General features: G+C 50.9%; 12 protein-coding genes across 21 annotated transcripts; 4 read left to right on the top strand and 8 right to left on the bottom strand.

Annotated features, from left to right (window-relative positions):
- Positions 1-1,466: 1,466 nt before the first annotated feature.
- H257_05447 (hypothetical protein) lies at positions 1,467-2,806 on the bottom strand. The gene is made up of 2 exons (XM_009830338.1): positions 2,678-2,806; positions 1,467-2,627 (listed from the first exon to the last, which is right to left on the bottom strand). The coding sequence occupies exons 1-2, from the start codon at positions 2,736-2,738 to the stop codon at positions 2,005-2,007; spliced, it is 684 nt and encodes a 227-aa protein (XP_009828640.1). The 5' UTR covers positions 2,739-2,806; the 3' UTR covers positions 1,467-2,004.
- On the top strand, positions 1,476-2,747 carry H257_05448 (hypothetical protein). Its single transcript, XM_009830339.1, has one exon. The coding sequence runs from the start codon at positions 1,482-1,484 to the stop codon at positions 1,869-1,871; it is 390 nt and encodes a 129-aa protein (XP_009828641.1). The 5' UTR covers positions 1,476-1,481; the 3' UTR covers positions 1,872-2,747.
- Positions 2,807-2,944: 138 nt separating the features above from the next.
- Positions 2,945-4,693, top strand: H257_05446 (hypothetical protein). Its single transcript, XM_009830337.1, has 2 exons — positions 2,945-4,367; positions 4,442-4,693. Exons 1-2 carry the CDS (start codon positions 2,973-2,975, stop codon positions 4,658-4,660), a joined length of 1,614 nt encoding a protein of 537 aa, XP_009828639.1. The 5' UTR covers positions 2,945-2,972; the 3' UTR covers positions 4,661-4,693.
- Positions 4,694-4,812: 119 nt separating this feature from the next.
- Positions 4,813-8,863, top strand: H257_05445 (hypothetical protein). Its single transcript, XM_009830336.1, has 14 exons — positions 4,813-4,961; positions 5,016-5,084; positions 5,149-5,225; positions 5,278-5,554; positions 5,609-6,067; positions 6,137-6,208; positions 6,266-6,566; positions 6,635-6,720; positions 7,103-7,379; positions 7,448-7,528; positions 7,590-7,927; positions 7,982-8,164; positions 8,244-8,437; positions 8,485-8,863. Exons 1-14 carry the CDS (start codon positions 4,830-4,832, stop codon positions 8,597-8,599), a joined length of 2,661 nt encoding a protein of 886 aa, XP_009828638.1. The 5' UTR covers positions 4,813-4,829; the 3' UTR covers positions 8,600-8,863.
- Positions 8,661-9,884, bottom strand: H257_05444 (serine/threonine-protein phosphatase 2A catalytic subunit alpha isoform). Its single transcript, XM_009830335.1, has 4 exons — positions 9,344-9,884; positions 9,013-9,264; positions 8,843-8,961; positions 8,661-8,788 (listed from the first exon to the last, which is right to left on the bottom strand). The coding sequence occupies exons 1-4, from the start codon at positions 9,857-9,859 to the stop codon at positions 8,716-8,718; spliced, it is 960 nt and encodes a 319-aa protein (XP_009828637.1). The 5' UTR covers positions 9,860-9,884; the 3' UTR covers positions 8,661-8,715.
- Positions 9,885-10,117: 233 nt separating this feature from the next.
- On the bottom strand, positions 10,118-11,115 carry H257_05443 (hypothetical protein). The gene is made up of 2 exons (XM_009830334.1): positions 10,857-11,115; positions 10,118-10,797 (listed from the first exon to the last, which is right to left on the bottom strand). Exons 1-2 carry the CDS (start codon positions 11,053-11,055, stop codon positions 10,130-10,132), a joined length of 867 nt encoding a protein of 288 aa, XP_009828636.1. The 5' UTR covers positions 11,056-11,115; the 3' UTR covers positions 10,118-10,129.
- A 2,176-nt stretch (positions 11,116-13,291) lies between these two features.
- On the bottom strand, positions 13,292-15,252 carry H257_05442 (hypothetical protein; the record flags this gene model as incomplete). Its single annotated transcript, XM_009830333.1, has 1 exon — positions 13,292-15,252. The coding sequence occupies exon 1, from the start codon at positions 15,236-15,238 to the stop codon at positions 13,292-13,294; it is 1,947 nt and encodes a 648-aa protein (XP_009828635.1). The 5' UTR covers positions 15,239-15,252.
- A 1,182-nt stretch (positions 15,253-16,434) lies between these two features.
- H257_05441 (aminodeoxychorismate synthase) lies at positions 16,435-18,801 on the bottom strand. Its single transcript, XM_009830332.1, has one exon. It carries the CDS (start codon positions 18,771-18,773, stop codon positions 16,506-16,508), a length of 2,268 nt encoding a protein of 755 aa, XP_009828634.1. The 5' UTR covers positions 18,774-18,801; the 3' UTR covers positions 16,435-16,505.
- A 386-nt stretch (positions 18,802-19,187) lies between these two features.
- Positions 19,188-20,855, top strand: H257_05440 (hypothetical protein). 10 transcript variants are annotated; one of them, XM_009830326.1, is made up of 9 exons: positions 19,188-19,248; positions 19,298-19,508; positions 19,563-19,795; positions 19,844-20,002; positions 20,108-20,194; positions 20,299-20,338; positions 20,418-20,521; positions 20,592-20,689; positions 20,752-20,855. In XM_009830326.1, exons 1-9 carry the CDS (start codon positions 19,198-19,200, stop codon positions 20,819-20,821), a joined length of 1,053 nt encoding a protein of 350 aa, XP_009828628.1. In that variant the 5' UTR covers positions 19,188-19,197; the 3' UTR covers positions 20,822-20,855. The 10 variants fall into 10 exon arrangements, with proteins under 10 accessions (XP_009828628.1, XP_009828632.1, XP_009828630.1 ...); XM_009830330.1 differs by having other exon boundaries at positions 20,108-20,338; XM_009830327.1 differs by having other exon boundaries at positions 19,189-19,248; positions 20,418-20,689; positions 20,752-20,852.
- Positions 20,856-21,449: 594 nt separating this feature from the next.
- Positions 21,450-23,151, bottom strand: H257_05439 (hypothetical protein). Its single transcript, XM_009830321.1, has 2 exons — positions 22,278-23,151; positions 21,450-21,941 (listed from the first exon to the last, which is right to left on the bottom strand). Exons 1-2 carry the CDS (start codon positions 23,137-23,139, stop codon positions 21,505-21,507), a joined length of 1,299 nt encoding a protein of 432 aa, XP_009828623.1. The 5' UTR covers positions 23,140-23,151; the 3' UTR covers positions 21,450-21,504.
- A 72-nt stretch (positions 23,152-23,223) lies between these two features.
- H257_05438 (hypothetical protein) lies at positions 23,224-23,901 on the bottom strand. The gene has a single exon (XM_009830320.1). The coding sequence runs from the start codon at positions 23,819-23,821 to the stop codon at positions 23,234-23,236; it is 588 nt and encodes a 195-aa protein (XP_009828622.1). The 5' UTR covers positions 23,822-23,901; the 3' UTR covers positions 23,224-23,233.
- Positions 23,902-24,463: 562 nt separating this feature from the next.
- On the bottom strand, positions 24,464-25,663 carry H257_05437 (hypothetical protein; the record flags this gene model as incomplete). The annotated part of the gene is made up of 3 exons (XM_009830319.1): positions 24,464-24,991; positions 25,048-25,373; positions 25,525-25,663. The coding sequence occupies 3 exons, from the start codon at positions 25,661-25,663 to the stop codon at positions 24,464-24,466; spliced, it is 993 nt and encodes a 330-aa protein (XP_009828621.1).
- Positions 25,664-25,848: the final 185 nt, after the last annotated feature.

Below are 25,848 nucleotides of genomic sequence, written 5' to 3'. Positions count from 1 at the left end.
TTTGCTCGTGCTCGATTAACCTTTCGTCGGATACTCACCGAATATGATAGTGCGGCCGTACCTGGACGGACACTTGGGCCAATGTGGTCGACCATCGTGCTCTGCCCGACAAAATTAGTGTGGCGTGACAGGAAATTGGGCTATTGGGCTATTGTCACACCAGAACGTCCACACGAACACCCTCCAGACGTGGCATGCCGATGTGTTGGCGGTAGTAAACGCGTTGTGAATCTCCAGCGACGGGACCAACCGCGTCCTTGAACTGCGCTATCGGTGGGAACAAGGACCCGCTGCCGCGACTGAGACTCGGCGTGGCTTTTGAGAGACTTGAAGCTCGCCGCATTGTAAGGACTAGGATGTCCGGAAATTGGCAAGCGCCTTAATGTTCTGTCTTGCGTGTGACTGGAAGTGTGGATTTATATACCTGGTACAGTGGAAGTGAAGGCACGCATGTGTACGAAAATTGCCACTCTGGCGTGAGTGGTTCGGCACTCCATATCCAGTCTAGTTCTAGCTCTAGACTTTCGTGTGTAAGTTTACAAAACTAGCACCAAAGTGCGAGAATCGTCGAAGAGGACCGTGATGAAGTCACTCCAGTGCTGTTTCGATTCAAAGCACTCGAGATGTAAGTACTTACCGGTACTTACATTTTGACCAATCACAGCAATGTCGGATGAAAGTGTCGTATTTGCAAAGTTACCCATACATGTCAATTTTAAAAAGATCATGCATTTCCACATGTAACGTTCAAAACCATATAAAACAATTGAACAAATTTCTATATAGAAAGTTGATATAATACAACATCCATTGAGACTCTGATAAAATACCGTTCTAATACAAGGTGTCGGAGTTCTGGCAAACTGGTACACACCACCGCTGTACTTGCATCCCAACATCCTCGTGTTTTCACGAAGTTAACATTTTGAAGTAACGTTAGCATGTTGCATGAAGGACAGACTTAGTCAACATGCGAGATAATCGCGAGTTTTCGTTCATTTCCTGCATCTCCCCGGATGAATATATGTATGGATGGTGACTGGAATTGTGCTAACATGTAAACCAAATATTTTATATTCCAGACCGTATCGATAACGCGGTTGTTGTCAAAAATGTGCGGAATGGATGCGGTCTGGAAAAGTTGCTAAACCTCTCTATTGATAGCGTTAATCCAAAACTCAATTAAACATGGATTTATGTTGCTGCAATATAGCCAAGGCAGAGTGTGCTTCGAAGACCTCCATGCGAATTATCTGATAGGTTGGATAACTTGTACTTACAGATTACGAATAGAGATCCGTTTTGTACTTACCCAACGAATATACAGTACTCCTGAACTTGCGAAAGGGGCCTACTACTAGTATCACTACCACCACGTTGAAGATAACGTTATTAATATTATTAATAATAGTACTAGTACTACTTCGTTAACCGGATACGGATAACTATGGACACTTTACCGAGTGGTTATACAACTTACTATGGAGACATCGCAGCCGGAATCGGCGGCGGTGCCAGTGTTTGCTCAAGCTGTGGAAGACATGAGCGAGGCAGATGTGTACGAGTTGATGTATCACATGAAGACCTTTTGTGAAGTCAAACCCGAAGAAGCCGCGCAGATGCTCAACGAACACGTCGAGTTTGCTCGGGCATTGGCTCAGGTCCAACTTCGCCTCAACATGAACCAAGACGACACGCCGTCGACTGTGCGGCCAGAGCAGTCAACGAAAGGGTTGAACCTTGACCCAGAACATCAGAAGCTGCTGGAAGAGCTGCAGAATCTCGCCCCGGAAGTAATCCAAGGCCTGCCATTTGAGCAGCGGAAGCAAATCATGGAACTACGGGAGGCTATGGGGTTACCCCCCGTCTAATCCCCCATCCCCGTCACCAATGCTGCGATGATTATCCACACCCAAGTCGACACCTATGTCGGTGGTCCTTTTGACTTGTACTAGTGCAAAAGAATAAACCCCTTGACTCAGATTAAATACCACACCTGCCTCCTTACTCTACGCTTTCGAACGGCTTGACGTTGCTGTGCAACGCCCGCCCGGTCCAGTGGAGTTGCATGCCCATGACAGAACTGGAGAGACTCAAGCCGCACATCAGCGCGTCATCAACGCGGATACGGAGGGCCAAGAGAAGCGCAATGGGCAAGTCCGTGAGGTTTTTGAGCATGGCGAGTCTCGAGGTGGGGCGATGGAGGTGGAGATCGAGGCCGACGCCTAGCACCAGCGATACGAACCAACACGTATGGCACCACCGACTCCAACGCACTGTAACGAGCGTCCTTCGTTTGCCTTGTCCATCGTCAACTGTCACATCTGTGGTGGGATAGAAGAGCGAGATGTTCTCAAAGAGGAACATGCACAGAAACGCGAGGATGCGAGTTTGCCGAAGGCGGCGGACCGACGGGTTCTTGTCTACGACAGTTGGGAAGAGCGTCCACATGTCCAGAAATCGAAAGAGTCGCATGGCCTTGCGGCAAGTGCCCATGAGATATTCCAGCACTTTGAGTACGCGGATGCTCTCGCTAGAGTCAGAGTTGACGTGAAACACGCGACGCAGCACCAGTTGGAGGGCTTTGGAAGCATACTGCAGAAGGCGGTACGCCTTGGTTCGACCCTCTGAATGGCCATGCTGCATCAGTTTATGCTTCGATGGTCATCTCACGTACCTGCAGTTGACAGCAGCCGCACGATGTCGGATGCGAGATGTTGCGTCTGCAGTATGTTCATGCTTTCGTCGAAGATTGTATTCTTAGTTGGAGTCCATGGTTTTTATTGTAAAGGAAGTTTAACCCCGCTGAAGAATACGTTATATCCAAAAAACGAGTCTTCACAAATTACCCTAATCTTGTGATGCCGGATGCTAAATACTAGTATCCGGCAATATATATAAATTATGGAAGGTTCTTCGAAATCTAAACCCCTCTGATATTTGAATCGAACCTTGCACCACACAAAGCAGGGATGGCGAGCGCAGTTGCCGCCGCGCCGACGATGTCCAAGAATGCCAAGCGGCGGCTTAAGAAGAAGGCAGAGAAGCAACTAGAGTACATCTATGCCACGGAAGAGTCTACTTCTGCACCACCGTCATCAACCGACAATGCAGTTGACACCATTCCATCGTCGCCTAGCAAAGCCGAGCAACCGATCGTCGTGGACGTGGAGTACGTAAGCAGCGACCTTGGGTTGTCCGAGGACGATCCAGCGTTCGACGAGTTTTCCCGCGTGTTTCAACGATTCATGAAGGCGGAGGAACTGTGCGGACAGGTCGTTCCAGCCGGCGAAGGGGACGAAAACAACGAGAACGAAGGAGTGGAAGAAATCACTGTAGAGGAGGAGATCGAGCCTGTCAAGCAACTAGGTCGAAAGGAGCGCAAGAAGGCCAAGCAGCTCAGCATTGCGACTCTGAAGCAGATGGTCGTGTGTCCTGACGTCGTGGAAGCGCACGATATCACGTCAGCGGACCCGCCTTTTCTCTGTTACTTGAAGGCGTATCGAAACACGGTGCCGGTGCCGCGGCACTGGTGCCACAAGCGAAAGTACCTGCAGGGGAAGCGCGGCATCGAGAAGATTCCGTTCGTTCTGCCGGACTTTATCGCGAACACGGGAATTGCCGAAGTGCGCGGCGCCGGCGTCGAAGCGGACTCGACCAAGAAAGGCGCGTCCAAGATGCGTGACCGCATGGCACCCAAGCTCGGGCGAATCGACATTGACTACCAAGTGCTCCAGGACGCCTTCTTCCGATACCAGACGAAGCCGACCCTGTCTACATTGGGCGACTTGTACTACGAAGGAAAGGAGTTTGAAGTGAAGCTCAAGACCAAAACCCCCGGCGTGCTCAGTGACGACTTGAAGCGAGCGCTGGGGATGGTGGACGGGGTGCCGCCGCCGTGGTTGCTGAATGTCCAGCGGTATGGTCCGCCGCCGGCGTACCCGCACTTGAAGATCCCAGGGTTGAATGCCCCCATTCCGGAAGGCGCGTCGTTCGGGTACCATCCTGGGGGATGGGGCAAGCCGCCCGTGGATGAGAATGGGAATCCTGTGTATGGCGATGTGTTTGGCAAGGGAGCTGGCGCGGTGGTGGTGGTGGAGGACGAAGTAAGCAAGGAGCGATGGGGCGAATTGGAACCCGTTGCCGAAGAAGAAGAGGAAGAAGAAGAAGACGACGAGGAAGAAACCAAGGACGACGAGACGATGGACATGGATGAATATGAGGATGTCCGAGGGGGAGGGCGGACTGATGCGGGGGATACGCTGGACCTGCGAAAGCAACAGGCGGAAGTTCCGCCGCCGCCGCCGCCGCCGGTCGTGTCGTCTGGACCGGCCAAGGAATTGTACACTGTGCTCGCGCAAACAGAGGTATTGGCGACCCTATCGTTGAGATCTGATGCAACATGTAAAGATTGGGTACTGACCTCGAGCTGTTGTTGTAGACGGCAGTGGGGTCGTCGTCGATCTATGGGTCCACGCACGCGTATGTCGTGTCGCAGCCGACCGAGGACGGAGGGCTGCATAGCGTCCAGTCCACCAGTGGAGTCAACAGCGTGTCCACGAGCGGCATGGCCACGGACGACACGGAGGGCAAGCGCAAGCGGAAGCTCGAGAAGCAGGAGAAAGGCGCGGCGAAGAAGTACAAGGACTTTAAATTTTAACAACATCGATACGGGACTCGGAAAAGTGCAAAATGATGGCAGCGGAGAATTTCGAACAATTCGAAAGTCGTTAAACAAAGGGAATTCAAGGCTAGAAGAGGAGGCATCCGGATAAAGGTTGCTAAACCCAGGGAGGAATGCGGATCGTGGATCTTGAAAAAGCGCGGGGATGCAGCAGTATGCCGCCACGCCGACACCCGAGACGAACAACATACGATCGCTCATTCTCGAGAAAGAGAAGGAACTGCATGACATCAACGAGTACCGCATCCGCACCCTGGAGGGCCTTCTGAAGGAGAAGGTACGAGTGGAGGATATCGTGTAATGATGACGATGATGGGTCTGCTGGTCCTAGGAGCAAGCGATGCAAGGGTACAAACAGAAGTTTTACCAGCTCCAGGAAGACTTCAAGTACAACCTCAAGGTACATACGTCATCTTTGTAGAAGTGCATGCACACGGACGCAAGGTCATCATGATGCGCTGTAGTTGTTGGAAGGTCGAGACGAAGAGCTCGCAATGTACGACAGCAACTTTGCCACCCTCAAGATCGTTGTCCGAGACCGGTACATCACTCACGCATGTCAGTCATCATCGTCACATGTGGATGGTGCTTAGAGAGAGCGACGTGAGCGAACTCAAGATCCAACTCGCGGACGTGCAGAGCGATCTCAAGATGGAAAAGCAAAAGGCGAGTGAAGGAGACATGTACATGCAGCAAAAGCTCAAGGAAGTCCGCGGGGCGATGGAGTCCACGCGATGGAGTTACGACGAGGATATGCGAAAGGCCAAGGAAGAGGTCGAGTCCATGAAGCGACGGTACGAGCGCGAGCTACGCGAGAAGGACGAAGACATCGAGAGCATCCGGCGCGAACTCACCGTCACGTTCGACGACGTAAGTACTGAGCAAAACCAAAGGTTGCTTGATCATACATCACACGCGTCGTAGGTCCTTCGCCAACGGGAGCAAGAGTTCCGAGCCGCCCACGACGACGTCGGCGGCAAGGCTCGGGATTTGGAGCTCAAGGTCAAGTCCATAGGTCGAGAGAATGACACGCTCAAGGAACGCAACCACGAACTCCGTCGCAAAGTCGACGAACTAGCGGAGCAACTCTCGGACAGCGACAAGGCGCAAAAGGGGCTGCAGTGGGAGGTCGCGGACGTCCGCGCTCTCAACCAAGCCAAGATCGCCCAGTTGGAGCAAGAAACGATGGATCTGCAGGCCGTCAAGCAGGCGCTTCTGGACGAGTACGAGGCCAAGATGGCCGACCTGCTGCAGTCGCTGCATGCTGTGGAGAAGGCGTTTCTGGCCCAGAAAGCCCAGTTTCACGACGACTTGAAGCGCGCGGAAAAGACCAGCGAGGACGAGCTCAACGCGCACACGGCGAAAATGGAAGCTCGTATCCAAGTACGTGTGGTATCTATCATCTATTTCATCATATATCACAGGATGAAACTCAATATGGACGTATCGTAGGCGGTCGTGGCCAAGCTGCGTGTAGCCGACGAAGCGTTGGAAAAGGTGCAAACCGAATGCAAGCAAGCCAAGGTAGTACTAGTAGTACTAGTAGTACTAGTAGTAGTTTCACCTTGTATGTGTGTGTAGTGGGAAGCCCAAGACCAGTTGCTGCAGCGGGAACGAGACATGGACCGATTGACTAGCGATCATGAGGATGCATTGAACCAGCGGGATGCGATGCTCAAGCAACTCAAGCACGACATGTGGCAGGTCGAAATGGAGCTGAAAACGTCCAGAGAGTCGGCGCGAACGTCCGTGCAGCTGATCCAAGACGGCAAAGAGACCGAAGCGACGTTAAGGCGGGACCTTCAACTGGCCCACGACACCATCGACGAGCTCAAACGACACGTCCACACCACGAGTTTGAGTTTGGAAGTCAAGCTGCAAGGTAAGGCAAGCATACAAAAGACCGACCTCCCCGTTCGATGGTGTCATCTCACAGTTGGACACATGTAGAAGCAGAGCACGAGTGGACGGCGCGGCACAACGTCCGCATGCGCGAAGTGGCGGCGGCAAAAGAGCGCATGTCGGCCGAGAAGCAGGTTGGGCTACATTGTATGCTATACATATTGGGGCGATGATATATATATATATATAACGTTATATATATATTGCCCTTTTACCGAAACTTTGGACTTTTATGCTGATTCACCAAACGTATCGATTCGATTCTTTGTACTGACTTTTGTATATAAAATTCGTCCAGTATCACACTAATTGAAGTCACACACGAATTCGTTGTTGATTTTCGAAGAGTGGATAATTTGATTGGCTACTTGGTGAGTGTTCTGGGTTTTGATTGGCCGTATATCGATTGTCTGTCGATTTGGTGATTCTGCTCCTTCGATTAACTGGAATCACCTCACTCGAATTTCGAATCGACTGGACGATATATATATATATATATATATATATATATTGTAGGCAGCCGAAGATCGGCTCAAGCATGCCGAAGCCGAATTGACGCGAGTACGTGGGGAATTGTACGCCCAAAAGGCCCTGGTCAAAGCAAACGAGGCATTTTCACTGCCGAGTGTGCCGTCGCAAGTGTCGCCCGTGTGGAGCGACGCGGGGAGTTTGCCGCCTGCACTGTTGTCGATGCAATCCCCAGCAACTTCTCCAGCAACACCACCACCACACGATCACAGCAACGACCATCACCAGTACCACGTCGTTGCAGCGGAAAACGCTAAACTCAAAGGTACCATTCAAACCGTTCGAGTTGTATATATATATATATATATATATATAGCTATGATACATATGTAGGCATGATTCGAACCATGACGGAAGAGCTCATGAAGCAGTCGGCGGCGTTACCTTCGCCAACATCACCACCACCACGTTCCCGTAATACATTGCTATTTCGACTACTGTACTGGTTCTATCTATTTCGTATTGTTGTGTGTAGAAGCCAACGTCCAAGCCACGACCATTGGGCAGTTGGAAAGCCAGATCCAGGACCTGCATGTCCAAGTCGACACGTTGCAAAAGGAGCTACTAGCGGCGAGAACCAACCAGACTACTACTGCGAACAACAACACCTTTGTCGACACAACGGCCAATTGCACCACCACCAATCAAGAGGGCGTGATAGCTGACCTGCGCAAGCAACTGGCCGACGCGTTAGCCCAAGTAGACGTGCTGAAAGCCGAACGGAATGCGCTCATGGAGCTTAGCAATCAACTCACTGCTGAAAACCGCAAGTTGCAACTCGGGACGGACAGTTCGCTTGCACTCAAGCAGCAGGTACAGATACAGTAATTGGCCATGTGTGACATCGTTTGAAACAGGGTACTGTAGGAAGGGCGGGTGGCCGAGCTCACTCATGCGCTGGATGAGGCCAGAGGACACAACAAAGCCCTGAAAAAAGAACTGCGACGATGGTTGAAGCGAGAAGACGCGGCTAGTCCCACTAGCTCCATCGCAGCACCACACCAAACCTGCGATACGGTCGTCATGTCGTTGCAAGCGGCGAAACGTCAAGTTAGTATATACTACTAGTACTAGTACTACTACTACTCTTTGTTAGATGCTGTAACACGATGGTTGTGTGTGTCTGTAGGTGGAGGCGGCAAGGGCAACTAGTAGCTTCACGGACACGACGACCACTACTAGTACTTCGTCACCTCCGACTACTACCATGTCGGATGCCAGACTCAAGCTCAAACATGCCAAGGAAGTGCTTGCGTTGGCAGGAAAGAAGGTGGAAGACCTGCCTGGGGGACGGCCGATGCGCGCGCCGTCGCTCGTGCACCGGTAGTCATATGATATAAGATCGGAAATAGCTGATGGGCTGTATGTAGGGAGACAGATAGCCAACGATCTGTCATGTCCAAATTAAAGGAACTCCAGTCCAAGCGGGCGGAAATGGCCCAAGAGCGCAAAAAAGTGCGCAATTACAGTATCCCGTCGTCGTGACAATAATATGTGACACGGTCCACACCTCACGATTCAAACCCCTGTGACACGGTATACACGAATGAAACAGGTTGGTACTTTGACGATGGGGGATGATAGTAGTATTGTGTGTGTATCTATAAGAAATAGTCGGGGGTTCGTCGACTCACATGGGGCTCCCCGCGGCGCGGCGCCGGATCGAATTGCAAGCTACATCATGCACGACGCTGTCACATATGTTGAAGATGGACATATGGGACGTACAATGTATACTTCATTTGCTCATCGATTTCCATGATGGCGGCTTCGTTGCCGCAGCGATAGCAGTAGTTGGGCGCGGAAAAGATGGTCACAACGTTCATCTTATGCGACCAGTTGTACCCCTACACACTTCATGATCAATATACGATCGAGAGGTAGATGGACAGGAAGACCTCCATGACAAGCTGATGGGCGCGGGAGACCAACGTGAGGCCGTTCGCGTGGTTGAACTGGTCGGAAATGTCTTGGCCAAACGTGTACCCGGCACCGCGAGGGGAGATGCCCCATCCGGAGCGGTCGTCGGGGTCGCTCCACAAGAGATCGCACATCGGACCTTCGTGCGGCACTTCTTGGACGCGGTCCAGTGCGCGGATGTGGTCCAACGTGTCGATGGAAGGGGACAGCCCTCCATGAAGACAGAAGATCTGCAAAAGACACGGTGAGCATGTATCAGGAGGATGATGGAGGAGGAGGGGGAGAGCGTGGGGATGTATGTACACGTACCTGGTTCTCGACCACGGCCGTGAGCGGCAAGTAGTCAAACACCTCGGTGAACTGACGCCATACATTCGGCGTGCCATACTTGCGCAGACATTCGTCGTAGAACCCGTACACTTGTGTGATCTGCCGACTTTCGTGGTTCCCTCGGAGGATGAACACGCGGTCCTTGTACCGCACCTTTAGCGCCACAAGCAACGTCACGGTCTCCACGGAGTAGTACCCTCGGTCCACGTAGTCGCCCATGAACAGGTAGTTGGTATCGGGCGCATGCCCCCCGATGCGAAACAGCTCCATGAGGTCGTGAAATTGGCCGTGCACGTCTCCGCACACGGTCACGGGACACCGCACCGGCTGGACGTTGGACTCGTTCCGCAGCACTTCCTTCGCGCGGGCGCACAGCCGCACGACCTCGGGCTCACTGAGTGGTTGGCATGTGAGAAGCTTCTCGCACCACGCATCCAACGTTGCGACGTCCACGTCTCCCAACGCCATCGTCGCGCCGCCCACGCTGCCACTCATGTCGATGGTTTCTGGGGCCGGGACACCATAATTCCGATTAAGTTTGGATCTCAAGCTCGTACTTAACACGTTTAACGTGCGAATTCGTTCGAGCTATTGATTGTACTTTTAATATTCTGATCACATTGTTTTAAATTGACTACTATGGGCATAGTTCGCCGCCCCAATTTATTTTATTCTCACATTTTTTCTGTCGAATGCGTACTTAACTGAACAAATACTTAAAATATTTACATAACGTTAACATATTAATAAATGGCGTGACAATCATCAATCGTCGCGTTCTACCTCCTCGTCGGCAGCATCATCGTCGCCATCGTTGTTCTCCATGCGGATATGAGTCATGTGCACCGTTAGCTTCATCTTGCCATTCTCGGCCACTTCAACGGTAGGGCGATTGATCACCGCTGGGACACTGGATCGAGGGTGTGCGCTTTGCGGTCGCGGAGCGGTCACTTCAGACCTTCGTCTGGGTTTGGCAGACATGCATCGCGGTGGCAGCATTCGTGCGGGAGTGGCGTGCCGAGTCGTCGTCGTGGCGGCACTGTTGATGACAGGGGCGACAAGGGCATGGTTGGGTGGTGTTGCTGCTGCTGTTGTTGCAGTGGGCACGGTGCTGAATACCCGAATGCGCACGAAGGATGGCTGCGCTGGCACAGTGCGTTGCACACCAGCCGATTGCACCGCGCGTCGAATGCGACTCGTCGGCATGTAAACCCGTTGCTGGGCGGACGGCGGTCTCTTCTTGGAGTGTGGCAACACGCGCTTCTGGGCCAGTTCCTGGATGCAGTCGGTGCGTTCCAAGGCCATTTTCGTGTACGCTTGGATGATCTCGTGCATGTCTTCTTCTTCTGGCAGGGTCCTCCTTCGTGCCGACGTGGGCAGGTTCGACGCTGGTCTCACAGCTTTCGACGGCTCGAGACGTCGTCGGTGCCACTCTAGGACGACGCAGCATCACAGCATTAATGAATCAAGTGCATCAATTGAAACGTCGTACGAAATGGAACCGACGCATCCTTCGACTCTTCCTCGGGAACTGGCTCGGGTAACTTTGCCCACGGGCCTACATGCCGATTCTGCTTGTGGCTTCCACTAGCATTTGTGGCCGACGCCCGTCGCTTCGCCTTGGAACGGTCTGAGCTTCTGGCGCTGGGGATACTCGCGGCGCCAAATCTGTCGGGTGACAGCACCGGCATCGTAACACCACCCCCACGTTCAAAAAGGGGTCAGTTCTATGAATAGACTCGAACAAGTTGATGTGTTTTACAAGTGTTATGAATAGAGAGGTTTTGATACCACAGTACGGTGTATGCGTTGTAGTTTACTATTAATAGTACGTTATGTAGTACTTCAAAGTAGGATTCGGCATCCGATCCAGTCATATTAGTGTATGTCGAAGTTGTACACACGGATGGGAGCCAACCTGTGCTCGCTTTGTGTTGTTAACACGTCGAGAGCATAATATGGAAGTAATTTGAGGGTTGCCCTAACTACAGTAATGTAAAAAACCAGTTAACTTTATTGGAGGCGTCGGAGTAGAATGGACATAACTTTTGAGTCCGTTACGATATTTGAGTTTGACAAGTGATTCCAATAGACAAGACGCGCCGCTTTGACTTCATAATCGAATTATCAGTTTAGGCGATGAATTTCACAGGTAAATTTGTTACTTTCTAAGCATATTTGGATAACCAATTTAGGATAATATTTTTCATCTTGAAGTACATATGCCTTGGAGCATTGAAATTCTGTGTTTAGGGTAAGCGGTTCCAGCAGGTTTCATATAATTTACACAAAGGTATTGTTTTATAGCGTTTTATTTCTGTTGTGAACGTATCTCCACCGAGTTTAACACGCGACACAACCTCAGATCCAACCCAATGTGGCCAGTGTCGACTAGGGTACTTCACACCCAATCTTGAATGACTGTTACCAACGGCTTCTATACCGTTTCGGCTTTAAATTCACGTGACGGAATGGTCAGCATTAGGGAGATTTCGGAGATGACTTCTCTTTTTCTTTTTCCATAAAAATTGAAAGCAAAGTACTTCGAAGTATTGTCGATTTGATACAAATTTGGGGAGGGGACCAAACCCGACCCACAATCGATCTGATTGGTTGAATTTCATTGAGAGGGTTTTGATTGGCTAGTAATTTTGAGCTCATCTGAGGTGGCCAATCAAATCGATTCAAATTCCAACGAGAATCCACGCCACAACACAAAATTTCACTCGAAAGCACAATAAAATCAAGGGATTTTATATCGACGATTTCTGTGATAACAATTTTTCCTTATCCGTTGACGAGATGGAGCCAAATTCGTGGACTTCATGGATAATCGGCAAGGTGATTGTGAAGTCGTCCCATGGGTCATTCGTCGTTGAAGCGTTGGGGCTAGTAGGGACGACAGAGGCGTACGAAGCATTGAATTGATTGAAATTCATGTTGTGTTAGTTCAGTTATTCTACTATCTGTTGGACGTTCGGAAAGGCGTAGCTACGAAGGCAAGGAGTGGCTTGCACCTAAAGTAGCACGCCTCGGCAACTGGCACCAAACGCCAGCTGCAGAGGAATGTTTCTATACTAGTACTTATCTGGTGCTTTTAAGGTATCGTTGAGGGTAATGATAATGATGAAGTATTATTATTGTGTTTTGCAATTTATCCACCTTGTCATTCGTTTTCACAGTATCATTAATAAAGTTTGCGAGGTACACTTCCGGTTTTGTCAGAAGTGGCTGAGATAATATGATAAAGATGAGTTGCAAAACCTTTCTGAACATTCATTGCCACTATTAATACTGTAATACTGTACTTCCAACATTCATTGCCACTATTAATACTGTAATACTACCTCCAGACGGAAATAGAAGTCCCTTTTCATTCTTAGAGGTTTATTCAGAATTAACCGGAATTAATTACTTTATAGCGTCTCTTTATATGTATCCGGATACGAGTCACGATTTTATACTGATTATATTAAAGACCTGCATTAATTTATATTCTGTACAAAACATAGTTTAAATTGTTGCTGACTATTTGTTCATGCAGGTAGAATGCATGCAAACCACAAACATTCATAGAGTAGAACCCCCTTATCCATTAGGGTGGGTATTCATCTTTAAGGTATTATATTCCACAGGGATACGGATCATACAAAGACCTTTACAACAAGCATACTTAGGGCAAAAACAGATAACACCATCAAACAAATCACCAATTTTATTAATTTTCACCAAAAGGGACTTCTATTTCCGTCTGGAGGTAGTACTGTACTTCCAACACTATACCAAAAAACGTTAAAGTAACGTTAACGTTATATACTATATATCGAGTGCAACACCCAAGTTACTTCTTTTAGAAACTACTACTATTAATAGTAGTTACACCACCTAGTACGCCACAATACAGTAGTAATGCAATCTTGTTGCTTTTTAGTTGTCGTCATCGTCGTCATCGTCATCGTCGTCGTCATCGTCGTCGTCATCGTCGTCATTGTACAGCTTGACGCGGGGGCACTTTTTGGCTTCAACATATTTGGTGTAGTTGCCAGTGTTGCTGTGGACGTCGTGCGAGTAGCATCCAGTCCAGTTGGACGCGGCGACTGCCACTTGGTTGGTCGCGTTGAAGCCAATGCGCGAGTCGACCTGGGACTTGGCCGTTTGGGCGATCGAGAGCTCAAACTCTTCGACTCCAACGCGGAAGTCGTCCTTGTTGCCGTGGATTTTGAGTTTCTGGCGGAGGTCGTGTTGGATGGTCACGTTGTACTTGTAGAAGTTGGCTTGGATCGACGATCTCAGATGGTTTGTGTCTTCTTGTTCAAACTGAATGATCGGCGATCTAAACGGCGGGATGTCCACCTCTTCGACTGTGGATAGAATCCCATCACGGGCCGACTTGCCGTATGTGTAGGGTTTGTACTCGAGTTTGCCGTAGAGCGGGTAGTCCTCCGTGTAGTACTGGGTTGTTTTCGTGCCATCTTGAAACTTGATAGTGGTCGTGGTGTGGGTCGTGCTGCGCTGCTTAAACGTCTGGACGTCGCTCGAGTACACTTGGTGGTTGACGTAGTTGAACTTTTGCTTGATGTTGTACTTGCGGATGCCCTGCGAGTTGGTAATGGTCGACTTGACGTTCACTTGACGGGTGGCGGTCGTGTGGATGGTCTGGTTGCCGCCAGAACCTTTCGAGGTTACCTTGGGCACGACGTTCCGCGCAAACACTTTACGGTCCAGCGTAGCCACCGTCTCTTCGACGTAATGGTCCTGGTACACGAGTAGGTTGGCGTTGGTGGGCCAGTACGCCAAGCCGTGGCCGACGGCGAAGCTCACGTTGTGCGGCTTGCCGTCCAGAACCTTGGCCACGTATGGCGTCAGGTCGATGATGTACGTGGGGGCTTCGAAGCCACCTATGGACACGATGGGGCGCCACAGGGCAGGACTCATGCCGCCCGTGTAAATGAGCGGGAACGGCCACACCGCGCCGACAATCTCGTTATCCAAGAGGATCTGCACTTCGCGGAAGGATCCGCCGGCGCAGTCTGCGTTGAGGGTGGCCTTGAGCTCGTTGGGAGGGTTGGTATAGTGGAACTCGTCGCATCCGTGGTGGGATGTAAACAGCTCCAGGTACAACCCATCGAGGTTCTTGGGGAAGGTCACGAGGTTGAAGTTCTTGCCGAGGGTGTTGGGCTGGACGTTGAACCAGGGATAGGTGTCGTTGGATTTGAAGATCGGAACGATCTGGTCGGGAGCGTACGGCACGCGCTGGACGACGTGCTGAGACGGGTCCTTCTTGTAGAACTCGACCGTGATCGTCACATAAAAGCTGCTCGTGTACACGTCGTTGACCACGTTGTCAAGGGACGCTGTGACATTGCCGTTCTTCCCAAACAGCGCTCGGTATTGGGAAATTTCCCGAAAGATTTCCCAGTGGGGGCCAAGCACTCGGTTGGGTTCCTGCGTTGTCGTGCGGAGGACGGGGTGGTTGCCGACCCAGACGGCGGCGAGGCGGTCAAACTGCCGACCAGGGTCCACATTGGCCTTGTACCGGAGGTACACGAGGGAATAGTCCGGGTCGTCGTAGCAGGAAGGGGGGGAAAACTCCCCCTTGTACGGCTTGTTGTACGAGTGCGCGTACGTGTGGTTCTTGACGAGGGTGACCACACAAGGAGCAGCCGAAGTGTCGATGATCTTCGAGTCCACGGGGAAGTGCACGTCCAGCGATTGGTTGGGGCGGGGGAGCCACGCAGCAGCGGATGGCGCTTTGCGGTCGACGTGGATGTCGTCGTTCAGATCGGGGAACTTGATGTTGTCACTGTGGACGTCCGCGATGACTAATGAGGCGCCAGCGACGATCGAAATCAAAGACACCACCACTGACAACATGTTGGTGATTGATTGGGAATTGAACAATGAAGTCCAAGCCTGTCAATGGGTGTGAAAGGTACAGATCGTTGACGAGGATGAACCAGAACAAAAGGGGCTAACAACAGCCGATGTACTGTAGACGGGTCCGCGACCAGGGTTTAAAGGTAATCAATATTGCTAATTGTAAGTGAAAGTCGTACCAGCAACACCCACCAAAATGGCCCAGCAGTGTCGACACACTAGTAATACTAGCATTTTTTTTATGTACCAGTGACGTTGCATGGTGGATGCAAACGTTACTATTTACTAGTATGAAAAAGCCCCACCCGATCTGCTACGAGTGGTTCACACCGTCTACGAGGTATGCATTCAACCTTCTTCTGCTTGGTCTTATCGATGTAAACATGAAAACTGATATCGTAGTACTACTATGAATTGTACTACCTGCTAGAAATGTACTAACAGCAGTTGTACCACGGTATGTAAGTTTCGTGTAGTACCTAGTATAATGCTATTTATAGTGAAACCCTGATACTAGTATGTTGACAATAGTGCGTTCCATCGGGAGTGTTGAATACTCTGGTACTATTGCACCAGCAAGTTTACTTTATAAAATCCTGTAACGTCAAGGCGTACGAATTCAATCCAAAAACACTAAAAATACTAGAGAAACGAGGAAAATCCCTCATATCAGATTCGACTTTGTGCGATGTACCATCTGTCGTGGCAGATTGCGTAGGGGTTTTACCCCCAAAACATCACAAATGGGTTGAGCTTCGTTTCTAAATGGGCAAGGTCACACCACTTCAAGCTCCAAAACGTGATATGAGGGGGAAACTTCCCCACGGCTTCGGCCCATTCTGCGTTGACAGATTAATGCATTGATTGTAATTGGCTAGTCCTTTGGCCAACCACACCGCTACCATCTCGTGTGGTTAGGTTCGACTTACTTACTGTCTGGAGTTTGTGGGGCTTTTCTATTATGAATGTTAACGTTACGAGAGTACTAGTTTGGCATATAACTACAGTAACGTTAGATTCAAATGGCAACGTTCGCTGCACCTACAAATGTGTGCAGTGCATGTGATTAGGGGGCACGTCATGTCATAGCGAGGCCCCCTGGCACATACTGGTACTAGTACAGTAATGTCCAACGACCTATCCCACTACTTCTACGCACAGGGGGGGGGTCTTCGGAGTATCAAACTGATAGGGGGGGGGGTGACACCCCCTTTAACAATGTACTGAGATTGCACATAGTTAAAATGTCTCGTTTCGTGACTGTTTACAACCCATAAAACGAACGGGTGACATCGACGGTCACAGGTTGATTGGTGTACGCCGCCAAGGCAGTCCGCAGCGCCTGTGTCTTGAGCAGCATTTCGTCATACTCATCGTCCGTGTCGGATAGCGCGACGATGGCGCCGCCCGACCCGATCGTGACGTGGTGGGGGGTCACCACCGCCGTCCGGATGACAATGTTCAGGTCCGCCGCGCCATTCAGCGACAGGTACCCCATCGCCCCCGAGTAGACGCCCCGCGGGTGCTGCTCCACACGGCGGATCAGCTCCATCGTGCGCTTCTTGGGGGCGCCCGTCATGGAACCTCCCGGGAAGGTCGCGGCGATCGCGTCCACAACGTTGGCGGCGGGGCGGAGCTGTCCCCGGACAGTTGTGACCAGCTGGTGGACCGTCGCAAACGATTCGACTTGCATGAGCTTTGGCACGTGGATGCTGCCGACGGTGCACACGTGGCCAAAGTCGTTGCGCACGAGGTCAGTGATCATCATGTTCTCGGCGCGGTCTTTCACGCAGGTTGCGAGTTCGGCGGCGATGGCGGCATCTTGGTCTGTGTCTTGGCAGCGCTTTCGCGTGCCTTTGATGGGTTTGGACTCGATGTGGTTGTGCTTGTTAACTGCGATGAAGCGTTCGGGGGACGAGCTACAAATGCTAAACGACGGGGTCGAAATGTACCCGGCAAACGGCGCTGGGTTGAGCGTTCGCAGCGTGTTGTAAAAGGCTAGGGGTTGCGTGATGCTGACGTTTGCAATCAGGTGGTTGGTCAGACACACTTCGTACGTTTCTCCAGCTTGAATCTCAGTCAGCACCGTGGCAATGTTGGCTTCGTACGTGGCACGACTACGACTGGGCTGGAATACGATCGGGTTCTCAAACGATTCCATTTTATGCCTTGGTGGTTGGATTGGCGTCATGGCTTGCAAGGTAGCTGCCGTCGTAGCCATCCAGCTTCGACCAGCGTCCATATATTGATCAGTAGTTACCACGAGGAGGTACCAGTGCTGGTCAAGAGCGTCATACACCACCACGCGGTCGGCAAACACAAAAGACGCGTCTGGGACGGCTAGGTCTGCTGGTGGATGGACGGCCAAGTCGGAGCGACGGTCCACACCTAATACTTCGTAGCCAAAGTACCCGACAAACCCGCCTCGAAAGTCAAACGGGAGTGACGCCAAGTGCGGCGAGTCGTCGTGGACGTGCATACTGGCCAATTCCATCCGGATAAACTCCAAGATCGTCAGGCTTGACGTGGTGGTGGAGTCTATGGTCACAGTGTTGGTCCATTTGTCGTACGCCACGTGTTTCGCCAAAGGGCCAGCGGTATCTCCCATGAACGAGAACCGGGTATTGTTGCTACTGTCCAGCCAATATGAATGGCTTGATTGGCCATACAGCTTCTCAAACACGATCGAAGTGTCCACAGCAACGTTTTCTACAGACGTCACAAGCACGTGGTACGTGTCGACTAGCGGCGATGCAGTTGCTGAGGTAGTTGCTGGCTCTTTGACGGCCGACTGTTTGGCGGACTGCATGAGGGCCGACGAAGGGGCGTGGTGGAGGGAGCATGGCTGGCACGCGTCGCCACTAGAAATGTCTCGAAAGTTCTGCAGCAACTGGTACCCGAACTCACTGCAGACGGATTCTGGGTGGAATTGAACACCGTAATGGGGGAAAGTTCGGTGCTTGAATGCCATCACAAGGTCGTCTTCGGACGTCGACGCCAAAATCTCGAGCGTGGCCACGGGCAACGACGTTGCGAGCAGCGAATGGTATCGCACGACTTCAAACGTTGGAAGGATGCCAAAGAAGAACGGGTCGTTGCTTGAGTTGCTATTCTGCTGGATGCGGCTGGTGCGGCCGTGCATGACAGTCGGCGCGCGTTCGACGTTGCCGCCGTACAGATGTGCCATGCCTTGATGGCCCAAGCACACCCCGAGGATCGGGACATGCGGAGACTTCAAGATGGCGGCGGCGCACAAGCCAAAGTCTTCTACCTTGGTGGGCGTACCTGGTCCAGGCGACAGCACGATGTTCACGTGAACATCCGCGTGACGATGCGCCGCTTGCACTTGAGCGACGTGCTCCAAGAATGCAGCGTACGCGACGTCCCAGTTGCCCTGGAACGCGTCGTTCGTGTACACAATGGGCTCCAGACCGTTCACTTGGGACAGCATCTGGTACAGGTTGTACGTGTACGAGTCATAGTTGTCCAGGAGCAGCGTCTGCACCAACGGAGGCTGCCTCTGTGCCACCATGATGTCAATGCTGAAGCGCCGAGAAAACTCAATGGAGGATTGCGCTTTTGAGGCCTGTGATTGGTGCGATGGCAACCCACCAATCAAATCCTCGTGAGGAAACAACTGCCACGTTTGATTGGATACCGGAATAAAGGACAACATGCATCCATCGTACCTCTCCCACATCGTGCCACGTACTCCGGAGTAGTATGGCCATCCTTCACGACATGAAAGGGTTATTGAACAGGGCACAGTGCGTACCACGGGTACTAGTAGTTCACTTGCAAGTAGAATACTTCGAAGTACAAGACATACTACGTAGTACTAGCTTAGTACTAGTACTGTATGTACTGTATACTGTATCCCACTTTACATTCTCAATGCATTATCCGGATACGGGTAACCAGGCGTTTCTGAAGGTGATTCCAAAGAATTTCGGCGCATGATGTCGGACGAGGTGATGCCAACCAAGTCCACGACGACGAAGAACTATGTACGGCCTTCGTAGACAACATAGTTGTCTGATGGTAGTGTCGCTGTAGAAATGGGCGTATCGTGTAGGTTGCCCAGCAGTGAAAGCGTTGCTATTCTGCTTGCTCCTCGAGATCCCGGGCTCGTCGCTCCGCGTGACCCATCGCGACAAGACGTGGGAGTGGAATTGGCCCGAGATCCAAATTTTGCTAGTCATTGTTGGTGCAGCCACGTTGGCGTATTACGCTGTGCAAGGCAGTGACCCGGGCTACGTTACCGAAGGTGCAGTACCTTTGCATGGGGCCAATGTCCATCATTCATTCATGGCGTCAATAGCTATGGTGCAAACTTCCATGGAAAGCGATACCCTTCTCGGCGTCGACGACGACGAGCTGGACTTAAGGGGCACGTCCAAAGCACGGGAAATCGACTACCGAAAGTCGAAAATCGCCGCGATGGAAGCAGCCTTGGAGCTCAACAACAATGCCACGAGCGAGAATGCGGATGCAAGTGTTGAGCTTAGTCCTGCACCTACCATGGACTTCTGCACCGTATGCCAGCTACAACCGGTACGTCGCGAGCGAGGCTAGCCCGTCCAAGTCATCCTTCATGCGTAGCCGCTCCGCGCATATCATTGCGGGTTTTGCAACCGCTGCGTCGCGACATTTGACCACCATTGCTTTTTCATTGGTTCATGTGTGGGCGAAAGGAATCACTGTCGGTTTTGGTGGTTCCTGGCTCTCACGACCGTCGAAGTGTACGCGTGCTTGGGAGTGGTGAGTTGTTTGTTGTGACAACGTTTAATGTGCGTGATCATCCTGTGGTGAGGTGTGTTGGCTGTGACAACGTGTTCCTGTGGTGAGTTTGTTTTTGTGCTGTAGGTGCATTCTGGGTTTCACGCAGCGACAAGTGTCCAAGCGTGGATCCAGCTCAACAGCATCGCGTTGGTCGCGGCGCTGTTTTTCTACGTACGACCCGATCACGTCATCACGTTGCACTTTTTTTTTCAGTGTGATAACGTCATTTCATGGACTGTCTATCCAACAAACATATGGTGGTGGGTTATGTACAGACGTTTGCGGCCATGGCGTATTCGCTGTGTGGGTTTCACAGTACGTCGTCACACGAATAAAAACTCTGGATTTGTCGCATACAAACCTGCATATCAAATGGACGACTGTATTCGTGTAGCGTTTATCATGCTGACCAATTCCACGACGCGAGAGTTGGGCAAAGGCCCAGACAAGCTGCCGTACTTGCGGGGCACCCGGGAATGCGATTTGCCCTTCAGCAATGTACATACATACACTCTCAAACGATGCTATGACGTGATCAGGGATGACGTGATCATCATTCGTTGTGCAGGGATTGGTGCGCAATGTAGGCGGGTTTTGCTGTTTTCGCGCCGGCTGTAGGGGCATGAACCGACACGAGTGGACTCCGACGGATTGGAAACCAGTGGGGCAAGTGGTCCACTTTGCATGGGATAATTCCCACATTTGGCTCATGTATTTATTTCCCATAGGAAAATCGACAGGAATGCAGCCAACATTTGCGACAATTTGTGGGAGAACCAATATTACAGTTGCTGTTGACGATAATAAAATGAATTGAATTCGATGCGAAACAAAATAATACCCTTGGAACTACTACACCATTTTTCGTTTAAGTTCAGGTTATTTCCGGTCTATTTCATCCAACGCACAGCTGATTCACGCCATATTCGTCCACACATCATATCCAAACAGCATCGCTTAACTCCCATTGGTTGATGAGATAGCACAAAAAATGTAAGTGTTCTCTCATTTTTGGCTGTATGTTCGCCGAACATTCGATATATTTCGTCTAGACCTTATATCGTTGCAGTATATTTCGACTAATGTCCGGTATATGTCACCCCCGAAATTTTACATGTTGTTCAATATATTTCAAATGATGTTCTACGAAGTATCTATTTCGATTTGCGAAGCAAATCAAGTAAATCGGTAAGTGGTGGATACTTGGTAGGGTCTGGACGAAATATATCGAATGTTCAACGAACATGATGCAATCAGTTGCGCGTCGGACGAAATATACCGGAAATAACCTGAACTTAAACGAAAAATGGTGTAGTATTGTGGATTTCCAGTCGCCGAATGGAATCATCAACGCTATTGGCGAAAATCCAATTTTTGAGTGGCTTTAATTGGCTCTTACAAGGAAAACAAGTATATTCAACCAATCATATTGATTCGACAAACCAGGCGAATTTTGGACGTTTATCGCGAATTTCACAATACTACTCCCGCTTCTTGTCCCCACTGGATGCTTTTGGCTGGGAGGGTTTTTTCCCCTTTTTGTCCCTGAACGACTTAACGGCTTTTTTGTCGCTGGAAGGATTTTTCCCACTTTTGTGGTTGGTAGTGTTGTCAGTGTCGTGGGATTGGTGTTTCGAGTCGGACGAGGATTTTTCCTTGATCCGGGCACGCACAAACGCTTTGGGCAGGGGAATGTCGTCTTCTCCAACAGCGTCGCGTTGCCGCGTGCCAATTCGCACGAGCTCCACGTCAAAGAAGAGCGTGCTGTGTGGTGGGATTTTTTCCCCTTTGCCCGATGCTCCGTACGCCAGGTCGGGGGGAATGGTGAGCATCCGCTTCCCCGACGGCCGCATCGTCGCCAAGCCTTCTTCCCATCCGGAAATGATGGCGCCTTCTCCAAACTTGACACTGAGCATCCCTAGATATATATATACACAATCCATGAGAGGTTGTTGTATATATATATTGTCAAGTCGGTTCAACATTGGAGTGGCGTGCTCAATCGAATGAGCAGAATCACCAAATCGGGAGACAATCGATATACAACCAATGAAAACCCAGATCAATGATCAAGTAGCCAATCAAATCCACTCTTGGATAAATTGCAACTTCGAACAAGTGTACGAACTTTATATACAAAAGTCAGTACAAAGAATCGATCCATGGATTTGGTGAATCAGCACAAAAGTCCAAATTTTGGATAAAAGGCTAATATATATATATATATATAGAGAGAGAGGACTATGCACTTTACCTTTGCCAAACACGGTACCGCCTTGCCCCAGCGATCCTTTGTACCGGACTGTCAGCATTTGGCCTGCCTGGGGCAGCTGGCCACGGCCCAGCTGTGTGTCCCGCAAGATGAGCCCGCTCGAGGATTTGATTTCGCTACCCAGGGCGGCATCGTACTGAGCCACCAGCGCCTCGCGCTCGGCGAGCGGGAGGACGAGTAGCACGGGCTTCTCTTCGACCAGCAAGGCCAGGTCGCGCTCGGCAGCCTCCTTGTCACGCTGTTGTTTCTGGAGCTCTCGTTTAGACTTTTGAGGGAGTTTCTTCGCAGCTTTTGCTGGTTTGGTGTCGGATGGCTTGGCCACCACCTTTGGTTTCTTGGCTGCGGGTGCCGGTGTGTCGTCGTCTGGTGCGTTGTCGTCGTTGTCGCTGTCGTCAAACAGAGACAGTTTCGACGAATTGGCTGTGACAGATGACTTGGTCTCTGCTGCTTCTTTGGACGGTTTTGTGGACGGTGGCGCTACAACGGCCTCGACAACTGGAGCTGGCTCGGCCTTGCCGTGTTTTTGCTGCTTTTTCTTTCGCTTGAGCGCAGCGCGACTCAAACCATGACCCTGAGGCTTCTGTTCCACAAGTGCACCGTCCTCCATGCGGTCCTTTGCACTTATCACCTGATGTAAATCGACGTCAGATGTCTTGTGCCAGGGATGGTCCACGCCCCACGTCTGATCGGGCCGACCATAGCCACCGACTCGAACGCGCATGTCAGCTGCAAACCGACCCGACGACGGGCCGCCCAACGTCCGCAAGCCCTTGGTGTGCGAAATCACCTCCAAATTGTCCGACTCATTTCCGCGCCGCTTGTCCTTGCCTTTCACCACCACCATGCTACGCGCTTGTCAAATTGAAGATGGTTGGCCGTACCATCGTCGCATCGGATTGGCTTAACGTTTTCCAATCACACAAGATATCCGGTTGATATTATACGGATGATCCATTAACATCAGCGCACTCAACGACCGGTCCCAAGTGAACTCTGAATGGTCGTGACACCCCGCATGCTGCCTTCCCGGGTTGACCGTACACTGGCGTGCACACTCGACGTTGCAGAGGCACTAGGGGCGCTTGGGGTGGTAGGGGGTGGCTGCTGTTGCTGCTTGGAATGTCATCTTCTATCTGCGGGCTGCCTCGCCGGCGAATTGATGGCGGTAGGCGCGGTGGTTGCATGAAGGGTCGGTGGTCAGGGGGGGATTCAACGTAGCCAATCACGTGGGCTGCGAATGTGCGATGGAAGCACGCGAGACAGACTGTCGCTATGAGAGGATGGTGGGGATTCGAGCGCAACCCTCCTCGCGTCCAGCGCTGGCCGTGCACGAGAAGCTTCTCGGCGCAGTCGAGGCACACGAAGGTCCCACAGAGCCGACAGCATTTCTTAGGAGACACATGAAAGAAGACGGCACACAGTTGGCATGCAAGTGGAGCGGAGTAGAGCAAGCGAGCGGTGAGGAGGCGGTCCATCGTGAGCAAATCCAAGCCTTCGACTATCGATACCCGTCGGCCTCGTGTCATGGCTCCGGCGCACGCCCTAACGTGACAAATGGAGTATTACTCAGTGTCGATGATATTTTGACCCTGAATTTACCCCCACCCCAACACTGAATTCGGCACTGAAACTGAGTTTCAGAACCCAGGGCCCTGAATTATGACCATTTCACTCAGAGTTTTCACTAAAATTCCGAGTCGAGGTTTTGCGCCGAATTAATCTAATAACAAGACATTTGTGTGGTATACAAACTAGTCTAATCTGTGTGACTTTTACTGAAATACTCCAAGTATTTGCTGGTCAGCAAAGTACTGAACCTAAGTTTGGTACTTCGAACTCAGCCTTTGGTGCGAAAATATTTCAGTAAATTTTCAGTAAATCAGCACACAGATTTACTGATTGGCCAATTTACTGGGCGCGGTGGAGATGCTCTAACGCATTATGCAGCGATGCGTGATTATTACATATCCAAATCTCGTCGCGGTATACTTACGTTTACTAGAACAATAGCATTACTATTAATACATGTAGTACTTCCATAAGAAGCGTACATGCAGAGATCGGATCTCGGCAGCTAATTTACAGTACTTTTATTGGCTTGTACTGTTGTAATCACATAACCAACGGTCCAGGCCTTGAGATGGTTTCGTTTAGTATGATGTTTGTTATTACGCGGTCGGCTCATACGACGTCGACTCCCCTTCTAAATCGCTCCCTGCTCCACCAGACACGTCCTCCAATTCGTTCAAATTGCACTCGGACGACGCGATGCTGTACATTTGGGTCGAGTGGAATCGATGGAGAAAGGGTGCGTCGTGCTGGTGCTGGGACGGGTCCAAGAGCGATGCCAAGTGCGACTGAATGCACGCGCTCATGTGTTCGCAGGCCTCGACGTGGTGCCGCTCGAGGCTTTGGGGGGACAGGTCGCTGCCAAAACACGTCGACGCGTACGACTGCAGCTGGAACTGGAGCGAATCGCTTCGGGGAAGCTTGAGTTCATGCAGTACCTCCATCTCTTGGTCGTCCATGATCAACGTGTTCGTGTCAATGTCGAGTTGCACGAGTGACGGAACTGAAGATCGGGTCGAATGATGACAAGAATGCTGCTTTGAAGTGACTTGGCCAACGAGGAACGGCACGGGCGCTTCGAGGATTTCTCCCAACGACGGCGGCAACAGCGTCACCACCACGCCGGCCTACAATACATACATATCCCCATATATATTTTTTAAAAGAACCCCATTCACAATACCCATTCAAACGGATCCAGCAACGCCCGCACCGCAAGCACACACGACGTGAGAAGGGACGGGTCGGACGACTTCAGGAGCACCTTGACTTCGCAGCAGAGACATCCGAGGAGCACGAGCAGGTGGTCCAAACTGACTTTGGAAAACAGACGCGGAGATGTATACTCGAGGATGAACTGGCGCGCTTCGTGGCGGGTTGTGGACGTGTGCGGGCGGTGGAACGTGAGCAGGGGGTGCTGTGGGTCAAGTCGGAAGCTGCACCACCCGCCCATGGGCGGCACCGGCGTGCCGTGGAGTCGGCGGAGGGCATCGTCAAAGATCACTTGGACTAGGTTTAGATAGGTACATATGTCAATCAGTACACACACGTTACGCGATCGTGAATAAATAAATATATATGTGAATGTATTCGAAAGGAGCAAATATATCCTTCACCACGAAATATATATATATATATTCATTTCATAGGTTGATTGTACCAGCTTGAGGCGTGTGGTTGTGGCACATGCCCACGATCCCCCGTAACAGTTTGACAAACAAGCTGAAAAACGGATGGACGCTGACGAGGCAGTAGCATCGCACCGGTCGTTGCGACGGCAGCACGCAGATCGCATACATGTTCTATCCCAAACATTCACTTTTAATAATATATATATATATATATATATATATATAAATAATACCCAAAAGTATAAGAGCCAAACATAACACAAGAAACAGATAAGTACTGACTTGAGCGGGTTGGGTGCCAGACAGCAGCACCACAAACGACAGATCGTCGTCGTCGCCGCCGGAAAAGCCTC

The sequence above is a fragment of the Aphanomyces astaci genome, assembly GCF_000520075.1.
Source record: "Aphanomyces astaci strain APO3 unplaced genomic scaffold supercont1.10, whole genome shotgun sequence".
Classification (NCBI taxonomy): Eukaryota; Oomycota; class Saprolegniomycetes; order Saprolegniales; family Verrucalvaceae; genus Aphanomyces; species Aphanomyces astaci.
This window is presented reverse-complemented; position numbering and strand designations above follow the sequence as displayed.